The sequence below is a fragment of the Miniopterus natalensis genome, chromosome 8 (genome assembly GCF_054644295.1).
Source record: "Miniopterus natalensis isolate mMinNat1 chromosome 8, mMinNat1.hap1, whole genome shotgun sequence".
Lineage (NCBI taxonomy): Eukaryota > Metazoa > Chordata > Mammalia > Chiroptera > Miniopteridae > Miniopterus > Miniopterus natalensis.
The window spans coordinates 19,567,493-19,580,931 of NC_142088.1; the positions used below are offsets into that span (position 1 = coordinate 19,567,493).

The following is a 13,439-nucleotide window of genomic DNA, read 5'->3' on the forward strand; positions in this document are numbered from 1 at the left end:
TTTGTTCTATGGGTCGATGCTGCAACCGAGTCACACTGGCCAGGGTACTCCCTGCAATTATTGAGCATATTTATATGCCAGGTACTCAGCTGGCCACTTTTTGAGGATTTTCTTATGCGATCATCACAGCAACTCTGACTTAGTACTATTACTATTCCCATTTTACAAGTGAGGAGGAAACTGAGATTTCGAGGTAGTAGGTGATTTGTCTAAGATGCCAAAGCCAGGAGGAGGGGAGACTGGGATTTGAAGGCAAGCATTCTGATTTCAGAGCCCATAAACCACTTTATTGCCTGATATTTAAATTATATCTGTGTTTGTTATCTTACAGTCTTGAAAAGGAGTTACGCCTAACAGTTTCTCCCTGACCCAAGGTTAATCATTCTTTCTGTTTTCTCCCAGCAATCAACAGAGTCATACGGATTGTACAAGTGGGGACACTAACTTCTGGGTGGAGCATTAAAACAACTGGTACATAAGTAAGTGTTGACTCTTCCAGTATGCGCTGTGTCGTCTTAAACTGTCCAAGTGAAGCATGGGGGTTAGATATGCAGGTCAGCCTACAGTGCCTTTTATGAAAAGAACTTGATCCCAGTAGAGTGAAAATGGGTATCATTTCATTTCCACTTGATTCAGTTGTTCTTTCATTTTCTTCATAAAAGAAAAACTCTCTCTCCCAACCTCACTGCCTTTAAAAGTGAATAAAACGATTGTATGTCTAAAATTAGTTAGCTTTCCTAGTTGAGGTTGACTTTCAATGCCAACTCAATAAAGAAGTTATTGTGAAGGATGTACTCAGTTTAGCTAAGCTTCCTGAAAAATTCTGTTAGTTTCCTAAATGAATGTCTCTCAAATATCCCTCATCTCCATTCTTACTCTCATGCCTAAGGCCCTTCCATCTTTGACTTCAGTTGTGACAACATTCTCCCAAACTTCTACCAGATGATATTTATAAAAACAAAGATTCAGTGATGTCACTCCCTCCTAAAAACCTTTTTATTTGCTCCCAGCTGGCAATGGAGTAAAATCCAAATGCTTAAGCATGACATTCAAAGGATTCATTACCAGAACATTCCCCTTTTTTGTTGTCTCTTTTCCAGCCAAACCAAAAAATTTCCATTCTTCCTGATAATGCCAAGGAATATTGTCATTTGTTTTAAAGTCTGGCATTAAGCAATAAATGACACGGGAGCTACAGATAGGCAAGATACTTCACTATTAAAGGGTAGGCTATGCCCAGGGTTAGGGTTAGGGATAGAGGGTGCAATTTACAGTCACTGTTCTCTACCTCTTACTAACCAGCAGTTGCTGTCAGTATCATACCTGACCTTCGGTTTACATTTAAACCTCCTTTGCTTCCTTGGGTCAATAATCAGGGCATCTTTATAAAACACTGCTATGCTTTAACACCTTCCAAGCAGAGATTGTTTATCCAAAGGGCAGCAAAATATTCTACTGGAGCCACACATCTTGAGTACAATCTTGGGTGTGGTATACAGTTTTTATTTGTTAGTGGAAAATACTGAAAAATGCCCCCAAAATAACCTTTTCAAAAAATCTTTCCTAAGAAGAAAGACAGCCCTTAAAAGATTGTTTGCTTACCATATGCTTGCTGGGTCATGGATCTGTGGTTTTCACCAGAGTTTCTCTCTCATGTCAACTGATTCATTCAACTCATTCCTGTCATCAATCAGAAGCAAAATACATGCTCCCCCAGGGGACCTCATGGTTTTCACAGGAAACACATTCAGCTCTTGAGTGTTGTTTTTTTACCTGGGTGTCTGGGGAACCCTACACAGGCAATCCACATAGACAAAGGTCAATCACATTGAATCCTTCTCTGTTTAAAGTAGATTACAGCTTAAATTTTCCTAAGATTCTGTTAGGTATACATTTTAGCAATGGTTCCCTGGAAACCTATCTGACTCAACATTATGGAACTAAATTAAACCTCTCTGCACTCACCAAATGTGCTGCCAGAAGGCATCTTTGTATTCGTCAAGGTAGATAAACAAAATGTTTCCCTCTGAAGCCAAGCCTCGTTTAAAGCCACATTGAAAAGCTTAATGATACACATTTCTACCAGATGTCCTTTCCCCAAGTCATCTGGATTTCTTCGACTATTTATCACTTTCTGCCAGAACTCTTGCACTGAAATCTATTTACTAAGAAGAGGGTTTCAGCTTTACCATTGATTAAATCAGAATGCATCAGAAACCAATTTGTTGAATTCAACAAACACTTCTGTGCTCCACAACTAGACATTGGCTACTTGAGCATCTGGGAAAATGTTACCCAGGAAGGTGATTACTTGGGTCCTCACCGCAGCTGAATCCCTGCAGTAAATATGCCTCTTCGCGTTCTTTGGAAGCCAAAACCACAGACTTCAGGGATGCTTCTCTGAACTCCACTCTGTACCAAGCATTTCTCACACATTCCTAACAGACTTGGGGTGGATCTGCGTATACTCATGTCCACAACGCAGTCTGCCACTTACTTAAGTGGCCGCTCAAAAGATGTTATGATTATGTAGATCTTTATTAACTTTTATTTCAGTGAGAATTATTTATTTGCCTTTCAGCAGCTCATATGGTTTAAGACAAATACAGTAGCTATTTCCCCTTTTCAGTCAAGCCCAAAGGCTTCATTCTGGCATTGTTACTGTGCTCCTCCAAGTACTTCCAAATTGATAACACTGTGCGGCATCTCAATGGAAAGCCACTGCTAGCCAACGCGGTTTGACTCTGCCTGCTTAATAAATGACAATGCTTCCTTCAAATCTGGATTTCAAGAGCTATTTTGGCCTGCTATTCATCTTCGTTTCTAGTTACTGGCCAACAAGGCTCCTTTCCATTGCCCAGAAATCCCTCCAGTTCCACCCGAGTCTGTATTAACATCCCCCATCACGTCTCTGGAACACGTGTATGTGCCACGTAGTTAAACTAAGGACGATTTCCCCCATATTTTCCTTCTGTACCTCTTTTTGCCCTTTCTCTCTTATCTCACCAAAAATGAGCAGATAAGTACACAGCAGAATATCAGTTTTTAAAAGTTTAAGAACATCTCTTTAAGTTTAGGCCCTTAAGTTTAAATTGGCAGAAATGCACAAGGTAGTAAGCTTTCTTTGTAGAACACATTTTTACTTTGAGGTTGCAGATGTTATTTTGAGATTGCATTTTCATGCACCTCACTTACACTCTCATATGTGTACAGGGTTTTTTTAATCCTCACCTGAGGATATTTTTATTGATTTTAGAGAAAGAGGAAAGGGAAGAGAGAGAGAGAAACATTGGTTTGTTGTCCCACTTATTTTTGCATTCATTGGTTGATTCTTGTATGTGCCCTGGTGTATTGGGACGATGCTCTAACAAACTGAGCTTCCCAGCCAGGATTATTTCTGTTTTAATGTATAGTTTCCCCCTTTACTATTGAAAAGCTCAACATTTTTAAGAATTTGCCTGCCCCAAGGGTCACAAACTTGCAGCTGGGCTGAATATGGCTCACAGCTATTTTGTTTAAAACAGTAATTTAGAATTTGGAAACTTTTCACATTAAAAATATAAATATCCAGCCATTCTTCAAAAACTCTGGCAACACTAAGTGCGCGTTTCCCAAATGGAAACAGTTGGCTAGACCTGAGTAGCTGCTGTTCACTGAACGCAAGTCCACTGTTCTTTGGTTCACCCAAATCCCATAGTCTCCCCGACCTGGACTGTTGCACCCATTAAAGCCACCTGCTCCTGGGGACATTTAAATGATGAAATAAAGGGCAGAGGATGTTAATTCTGCCAATACAGTATATATAGGTCTAGTATCATCACAACTCAAGACCTGCTCCTCTTTTTTTTATAAAGCAGGAGTCCTACCAGCCCACCAGAGTCATTGCAAAAACTCCCATACTCAGTCTCTGTGGTTAAAAAACATGTTCCTTAAATGCACTGGCTGTTTCCTCTGCCCTAAAAACTTGCCCCAAAATATCCATGACTGGCTCCCACACATCCTTCAAGCCTTTGGAGTTGTCATCCTCTCAACGAGTCCTTCTCTAACCACCTTATTGAAAGTTAAAACCACCTCACCCATTCCCTTTATCTTGTTCTCTTTCCCCCATTTTCTACAGCACTTACCATGTTTTAACATGCTATGTAATTTGCTTTTTTATTGTTTATTTTTTACTATAGATCTCTTCCCACTAGATTATAAAATCTAAAAGGGAAGACATAGTTGTCTGATAAGGATCCCCATCAGCTGGAATAGTGCCTGAGAAATGTGGGCACTTACTAAATATATTCTGAATGAATGAGTGACCAGGATTTGGGAATGGCAGTTGCCCCCTCTGGGTTAATGTTATGGGTTGAATTGTGCCCCCCCTTCCCCCCAAGAGCTGTTGAAGTCTTAAACCCCAGTACCCCATAATGTGACTATACTTGGAAATAAGGTCTTTGCAGGGGTCACCCAAGTTAAAACGATGTCAGTTGGGTGGGTCCTAATCTAATATGACTGGTGTTTCTATAAATAGGAGACATTTGGACAAAGACAGATTACTCACATAGGGAAAACACCACTTGAAGATGAACGCAGATATGAGAGCGATGCGTATACAAGCCAAGGAGTGCTGAAGTTTGCCAAGAAAACACCAGAATCTAGGCAAGAGGCAGGGAACAGATTATTCCTCACAGTCCTTGGAAGGAAACACTTCTGCCTAGCCTGGATTTCAAATTTCTACAGACTTTGAAACAATGAATTTCTGGTTATTTTAAACCACCCAGTTTAGGGTACTCTGTTGCAGCAGCCTAGGAAACAAATATGGTTAGTCTCTAGATATTTGGGTAAGTCTAAATGAGGTTTGGAAACTTAATTAGATCTGGAGGTGCCTGTAAACTGTAAAACAATATACAAACAAGGTATAGTAATTAACCAAGCATATGCCCTCAAGGGTTAACTGTCTGCCCCAAAGACTGGGTAGGACAGGTGCTAAATTCTGCCATCTTGCCACTACTTTTTACCACCACCTCCACACAAAAACATCTGCTCTAAGTCATAGGGGAATTCATAGTTTTTATTTTCCTTGAACCATTTGGCTGGGCAGCATTTAACTTCTCTTGAAGATCTTTCTCCAAGGCTGAACTGATCTTTGCACCTAATCTATTCGTCTGCTTTCCAGAAGATTAGGAACCTCTCTGGTACCGTTTTCTGTTTGAAGAGATTCTGTTTAGATAGATCACTCATCTTCAAAGTACCTCCTCTCATCCCAAAAGAATTAGGAAGAGGGGTGGTGGTGTCCTTCATCAGGCCCTGTGATCATTTGGGCTCAGCAGGGTGGGTAATGACATTGGAAGTGGGAGGCTCCTGACTTTTGGTGAGGATAGTGGTTGTGTGCAGTTAGGGGTCTTCCATGGGCTTTTCCATGCTCGGGGAATGAGGTTTCTTCTACTCACTGCTTCAGGTTTGATAAGGTGATTCAGTCAACCACCTGGGCCATTTGGCTGCAGAATTGCTAATAGCCTAAAAATACAGGTCATAGGCACCAGGAAGGTAAGGGTGTCCTAGTAGTATACAGGCAGAAAACCAAAACAGGGAGTTGAGACTAGGCTGGAAAGGATTTGATACGGGAGGGCCAGCCGTCGGGAGCAGAGAGAGCTGACTAAGATCCCAGGCCTGAAAAAATAGGACAGCAAGAAAGAAGCCAATTCTTGCTCACTGGAGTAGGACACGTGAGGGAAAGAACTTGGTGTCAAGGAACAAGCCAAGATCCTGGGGATACAGCTGTGGGTCAAGGTCAGAGAGATTCTGGCAACAACATTGACTTAGGGATGAACTCACAAACTCTCACTTGAAGCTTTAAAATTATATATGTTCTGAACAGGATTCATAGGAGAGCTAATTATATATTAAGCACATATTAAGCACCTGTGATATGTTAAGACTTTTATTAGGCAATGTGGAGTACAGAGAGGACATTGTTTTCAAGAAGTTCAGTTTGGTAGGGCAGAAATTAAAGATAAAGCGATGATAATGTAGTATATTAAATACAGTAAGTGTATTACAGAGAAGGGAATGTCACAGTGGTTAAGAGCTCAGGCTCTGGGTCCAACAGATCTGAGTTTAGATCCTGACTCTCCAGTTATAGGTTGCATGATCCTGGGCAAGTAACTAAACTTCTCTAAGCTTTAGTATCCTTCCTTGTAAATGCAAAGAATAATAGTACCTACCTACTTGATAAGATTCTTTTGATGATCAAATTAAATCAGACATGCCTGGTACCTAGTGAATTCTCAGTAACATTGACTATTATTTATAGTAAAAGTTATTATTATAGTTATCTGGGGGAAGCTAATATCAGAAATGTTTCCCAAAAAAGGTGACATTTGAGCTGAATATTGAAAAATAAAGAGAAGTTGAAGGGGGTTGAATGGGTTTGGTTTGGGAAGACAATAGTGAATTGCATATGTTTTTTAATTATGCCCTGCCAAGTTTCTCAAATGATTTTAGGTAGGATGATGAATTCAGTATTCGTAAATTGAGAGCGAGATGCTGGTAGGCAAGCAACACAAGATGTTTTCACTCTTCATTTATAACCCTGCTGTAATCCCAAATCTTACATATTTGACCCATTAATGATTGTAGCTCAATGAAATGAATTCAACTATTAATCATTTTTCAACTTGATTTTGAATACTAATAGAAATAACACAAAACAAAATTGGTAACGCCAAAATTGTACCCAGTAAACTTTGTTTTGATTGAAATATTTACATTTAAGTCTTAACCCAGGGAAACTGGCCTTAATAAGAGAAAAAAAAACTTACTTTGGGCAAAATTATAATAGCTCAAATTTGGTATGGACAAAAATAAACAAAATAAAACCAATTAATAAATCTTTGTTGTAAATGTAGAAAAGAATGAATTCAAATTAAATCAAAAGAATATCAGTAAAATAAAAATTTAAATAAAGCTTACCTGTAGTCTATAGGCAATTAATGGAGAAATCAAACAGCCAGAGTCAAGTTTACTCTAAAAGATACCTTTTGGTTGAAAAGCCTTCCATATTGATGAAATACTGATGAACATGTTTGCATTCACAAACATAAGATCAAAAATCCATGGGTGCAATATAGTAGGTAAAAAATCTCCAGTGCTTGCTCATGACACCCAGGTGGATGAGTCGAGGAAGCAGTTGGAACCCTGTCTAGAGCTTAAGAAGTCGTGGTACAAATAGAGATTTTGAAGTCATCACCACATAAGTATTGATCTGTTCTCGCTCTCTTTTTTTTACCTTCCATAAAATAATGCCTAGGAAGAATCTAATAAATGCCTTTTGAGTGTCAGCCCCACAAACATTAAGAACAGAGGAACTGCACCTGTAGAATCATCCATTTTAATTTAGCGCTTACTGGATACTTTATCAAAGTGAACTCTCACAGCTTTGAGAATAATCAGTATGAAGCTGAGGTCCACCAAGACTTGGACATCTAGAGCATAATCACAAGTACTACGAAGAAATATACTATTTCCAGTTCAGAAGGTGAACTCTTTTTACCCTTATATTCCTATTCACTGTGTAGTTCTTCTTTTAAAACTTGTTTTGTTCTTTTAAATTTACTTCTCCACTTCTCAAGGTCATGGAAGATCTGGCGGAAACATTATTCGAGGACTTTGAGAACTACTCCTATTTGGAATATTCCTCCCCAGAGTCTGATCTGGAAGAGCAAGTCCCCCTGGGACTCGTTCACTGGGTCTCTCTGGCGTTATACTGTTTAGCATTTGTTCTGGGCATCCCAGGAAATGCCATTGTCATTTGGCTCACGGGTTTCAAGTGGAAGAAGACAGTCACCACTCTCTGGTTCCTCAACCTGGCCCTTGCGGATTTCATTTTTCTTCTCTTCCTGCCCCTGTACATCTCCTATATGGCCATGAACTTCCACTGGCCCTTCGGCGTGTGGCTGTGCAAGGCCAATTCCTTCATTGCGCAGCTGAACATGTTTGCCAGCGTTTTCTTCCTCACGGTGATCAGCCTGGACCGCTACATCCAGTTGCTCCACCCGGCCGTGGCCCATCGGCACCGAACGCTGAGGAACTCCCGGGGGGTCACTGGACTCATTTGGCTCTTGGCCTCCCTCATCGGTGGCCCTTCCCTGTATTTCCGGGACACTGTGGAGGTCAACAACCACATTGTCTGCTATCACAACTTCCACGAGCATGACCCCGACCTCACTTTGATGAGGCACCGTGTTCTGACCTGGGTGAAATTTATCCTTGGGTACCTCTCCCCTCTACTGACAATGAGCTTTTGCTATTTGTGTCTCATCTTAAAGGCGAAGAAGCTCAACATCCTGGTGTCTAACAGGTATTCCTTGACCATCCTGGCTGTGGTCCTGGCCTTTCTGATTTGCTGGACCCCTTATCACCTGTTCAGCATTTGGGAGCTCTCCATTCACCAGAGTAGCTATTCCCACTGGGTGCTGCGGGCCGGCATCCCCCTCTCCACTGCTTTGGCATTCCTCAATAGCTGCCTGAATCCCATCCTTTATGTCCTAATTAGTAAGAAGTTCCAAGTGCGCTTTCGAGCCTCGGTTGCCGAGATACTCAAGTACACGCTGTGGGAAGTCAGCTGTTCTGGCTCCGTGGGCGAGCAGCTTAGGAACTCGGAAACCAAGAACTCGTGTCTCCAGGAAACAGCCCAGTGAAATACTACTCTTCCACAAATCAGTGGAAGGCTTTTGTGTGGGCCCCCTGACGGATGCTTTCAGATTATTTGGTTCCAAGATCCAGAGCTGACCGTAGCTTTTTGTTGTTTTTGGTCAGTTTGTTGGCATCACATTGTGTGTGGATATAAAATTTAGGAAAGATCTTCATTTTCCCCCCCTGCAACTTAAATTATGGGTCATCCTTTCTAATTATACCATAGTAGATTAATCACTGCTGTTGAGGCAATGTCAGTTATTATTTTAAAATCTTAATAACTTTCTCTAAGTCCTAAATCTTAATAGTAAACATATGATTAACTCATTTCAAAAATGGTAAAATAAGTTTGCTTAAGGTCACTTTAATTTTGCGCAAGTAACCTATCAGACAAATTCTTAAAATGCAACATGTGTACTTCATTTCATGTAATCTTGGTATATACATTGATGAATTAAACTAATAGTTGGTTATAGTAGTTTAAGACATTGTTCCAGTTGCTTATTAATGCTTTGTAAACTGCCCAAAATCTAGTTGCTTAAACAATTTAGTACTATTATATCTCACAATTTGGAGAGTCAGGAATTCAAACAAAGTACAGAACGGGGAGGTTCCTCTCTGCGCTTTACAATGTCTGGACCCTCAGCTGGACTGGGATGACTCAAATGGCTGAGGTTCCCTTCCTCTCCTCCGCTCTCCTTCCCCCCACTCTCCTCCCCTCTTCTCTTCTTTCTTCACACAGCTGTTCCCGCGTGGCACCTCAAGGCAGCCAGACTTCTTATATGGCAGTTTAGGGCTCCAAGGGGCCAAGGTGGACGTTTCTGGTCTTCGTGAAAGCTATGCTCAACACAGACACGGCATCGCTTCCGTTGTACTTGATTCGGTCAAAGCAGTCATAAACCTTTTATTTCTGTAATGATCTTTATAGGGACCGCAGTATAAGACCAATAAGCATAACTTTAAGTCAGATGCAGATCTGTTGCATTTTAGACTAATAATATTTTGACCTGTATTCATTTATTCTTTAGCAAATACAGGTGAGTATTAAGACCACGCAGAACCGTGGTAGATAGACATTGCGACGGATGCCAAGAATCGTAAGGTGCTTACAGTTTAGGAAGTGAGAGTAAAGTTGCATAAAAACAATCATAAAGCAAGGCAGGTAGTCATAAGTAAGTTAAGAGAGCCAGGAACAGTGTAGATTGTTCAGAGAGGAAAGAGAGGGCATCTGTGTGGAGGTAAAGAAACACTGGAATTCATGTCCTTGCCTTTGGGGGTTCCCTAAAGGTTCTGCCCCTGTCTTTTGTCTCTGCTGGCACCCTCATCTTTTATGAATATAAACTCTGCCACTCACTGCAATTTAAAAAATATATTTAATGTTCTATAATTTCTCAATTTTATTTTGAAAGTTGTTAGAGGAGTTATGTTATTTCTTGATTCACTACCCTTTTTTTATTTCATCTCTTAGTTTTGGAAATGCTCTTATCAGATCATTTATTGGGTATGTTCTTTACCATTAGCTCCATGCAACAATCAGATCTGTTTGGGAAATTATTCCAAAAAATGTGTGGCATAGCTCAGCCTGTCCCAAACTTCGGCTGTTCCCAGACTTCATGGTTTCTGCCCTGTCCAGTGGAGGTGAAGGGAAGGCAGGGAGAGGAAGGCTCTTTGTGAGTTTCTGGCGCTTTGTGCAGCCTTTATGCTTGACTCCTCCACTACCAGCGTTGGGGTTTTCCACTCGGGGTTCCCCTTGACCCTTGAGGGACAGGTCCTGGGTTCCCAGGATCAGGAGAAAAGCTGGAGGAGCTAAGAAAAAATGAACTTCATAGTCTCATTCTTTCTGAGCAAATGGAGACTCTCAAGGCTGTGGGAGAAAGAGAAAGAGCAGGAAGGGGATTAAGCAGCCCAGGGCAGAAGGAAATTAATGGAGCAGGTGGTATTCTGGAAGTTACATTTCAGGGCGGTGATTTCTAACCTTAGTGAGGCAGGAGCCCATGCAGAGCCATGTATCAAATTAGGTTCAATGGGCACAGTGTCTAAGGTCTGTGCGCTTTCTAAGGGCCTATGAAAGTGTTTGAGATCTTAAAAAATATTATTGGCTCTAGAAACAAAAAAGACTTGAAAAGTAAAAATGAGTACTTAATTACATGTCTATAAAATATACCTTTATGTCACTTGGTCAAATGAAGTATTTAGCAGTTATATAAAAACTTACATTTGACATTTCAATATGTTTCAATATTTGATATGAGGAGTGGAGCTTCCAAGAAGAAAAATGCTTTAAGGAAGGTCTACAAAGGTCTTAGAGGAACTTTGAATTCATTTAAGAATCTAATGAAAGTTATGGGTCCTTTCTACAGAAAAAATGCTTTTAAATAAAGTATCAGGGAAGCCTTAGACCCCAGGCTAAGAACTCCAGTTTTAGTAACTTTTAAAATAGCTGCTAGTGGAGATATTGACAGTTCACTAGGAGAAAGCAACCAGTACAGGCACTTTCCAGCAGAAACAGCAGTTCGTTTTTTATTCTCAGTTTGAGGGAAGATCCAAGGAGTAAGGCAGGAACCGTACTTAGCCCCAGGATTGGGAAGTCTAAGACTCCTCCCCTGGCAGTTATATTCTGGTTAGTGAGGCTCTCCAGGGGTCTAATGACCAAGAGCAGGATGAATGGCTAAAAAGACAGAGGCTGGAGGCTGGACAGGCACTACAGCAATTTGGGGAGGAAGCAAGGGAGCTCAGTGCCTAGTTGTCAGGAGAGTAAAGAATCCTAGGAAGCTCAGGGACTAGGGCCTAGAGCCAGAGCCAGAGCTGCCTCCTCTTCAATGGAGGGAAGCTCTTAGGAACAGAGGGCAAGTCCCAAGGCCTCCGGAGGCAGAACATCTAGACTTAAATTATGACTCCAACACACCCTAGCTATGGGACCTTGACTAACTTAATTCAGGTTTCTAGCCCTCAGTTTTCCCTGTCTGCAAAATGGGGATAACAGTAAGATCTGCAACATAAGGCTGCGGTGAAAATTAAATGAGTTGATGTGACTGTTTACAGGGCTTTACCTAAAGTACTTAAAGCAGTTCTTAGCTCTATAAATACCTGATAAAAATTAGCTGGTATTATACGTACTCAGTGAAACTCCTGGCATGTTGTGACATTGGAACTGCTTAGTAAATGTTAGATCCTTTCCTCCTCTTGAAAGAACATAAAAACCTCATAGGAAGAATGAGGTAACTACACAGCCAACTTTGAAACAGGACAGTTTATAAGTACTACAAAAGAATATATGTGCTGGGAGGCTGCAAGGGGCAGGAAGGAACAGAATTTAAAAAGATTTCTTACAAGAGATATTTGAAGTGCATTTTGAAAAATGACTACCATTTGACAAAGTACGGGTGAGGAAAGAGGTTATTTTAGGTGGATGGCACAGTGAGAGCAAATGTAGGGATTGGAAAACACGGGCTGTGTTCAGAAAAGACAATAGTCCCATTATAGGGACAAAGTGAAGATAAAAGATTCAGAATTTGCATCAGGCTTGAACAGTGATCCATAGTCCTCACTGCTTACATACGGGCAGTGGGCCTTTTTGGGATGAATATTTAGAAGTCTATGGACACTTTCCTTTAATTTTTACTTCCCTGAAAACGATTCAGGCTAATGAAATTCCAAATGATAGACTCATTTGGGACGTTTCCTGAATGCAACTATTATCATACAGGGCATTTAATGAGAGAATGTCTCTTTATCAGTCTCAATTTCCAATTTAAGTTTACCCTGTATCTTCTCACTCTCCCTGAAGGTAGGAAGCAAGGGTTACACTGATGAAATAGGATTAAATTGTATAAAATCAGGGGTGAAGAATTTTTCCCATTCAACATATTACTAACACATTATTGGACTCCGAATACCTGGGTTTGAGTTCCTCCTCTCACTAGATGATTAGGCAAGTCCTCTTTCAGAGCTCAGTCTAATCTGTAAATGGTGATAACAGTGTCTGCCTTGTTTATCTCCTAGGCTGATTATAAAGTTCAAATTAGACAGTGTATCTGAAGCATGTTTTTTTTTACATTTTTATCTAAGGACAATAACTGCCATTGCCAAATTGTATTTGTTTGGGGGAAAAATTATACGTTATGTCCAAAAACACTAATGCAACTCTTTTTTGTGTCTTTGCAAATAAGCTTATCTTTTGATAAAAATAGTCAATGAAAAAATCAAGTATTTTCAGTGTTTGTAGAGACTGGAAAACACGGGCTGTGTTCATTTTTTTAAGTAATTCTATTATGCTTATAAAATATTTCATTGAGCCTATACGCCATGATTTAGTCATTTCCATTTATGTTAGGACACTAACAGTCCTTTCGTTTACCTGCTTCCATCCACACCATCTCCAGACCCGAGCTCTGCCTTTACTTTGTCATTCTCTGGCTTAGAAACCCATGAATGAGCCGGCTTGTAATAGAACTGCCTCTGCAACCTGGCCCCACCCTATATAATCCCACACACTGCAGAACGCAGCCTAACTGGTTGAATTACCTCCCGAATATCTATGCTCATTCCTGGGTTTATCATTCTGTTTTTCACACCCTCCTGGACATTCTCTCTCTGGAACATTCTTTTTTAACAAACTGATCAAAGTCTGTTCAGTTTAACCCCTAATTTCTCTAAAGACTTAATTCTAGCTTTCCCTGACTTTCTGAACTTTTGGATTACTTGCTTAATCACAAAATGACTTTTATACTTTTAAACAATTTTATGTGTGTTTGAACCAC

At 40.4% G+C, this 13,439-nt stretch overlaps 1 protein-coding gene across 1 annotated transcript; it reads left to right on the forward strand.

Annotated features, from left to right (window-relative positions):
- The first annotated feature begins 408 nt into the window (after positions 1 to 408).
- On the forward strand, positions 409 to 9,152 carry CMKLR2 (chemerin chemokine-like receptor 2). Its single transcript, XM_016196889.2, has 2 exons — positions 409 to 471; positions 7,617 to 9,152. The coding sequence occupies exon 2, from the start codon at positions 7,620 to 7,622 to the stop codon at positions 8,682 to 8,684; it is 1,065 nt and encodes a 354-aa protein (XP_016052375.2). The 5' UTR covers positions 409 to 471; positions 7,617 to 7,619; the 3' UTR covers positions 8,685 to 9,152.
- The last annotated feature ends 4,287 nt before the right edge of the window (positions 9,153 to 13,439 follow it).

Coding starts and splice junctions, on each gene's coding strand:
- CMKLR2 (XM_016196889.2), top strand. CDS start 7,620: ATGGAAGATCTGGCGGAAACATTATTCGAGGACTTTGAGAACTACTCC.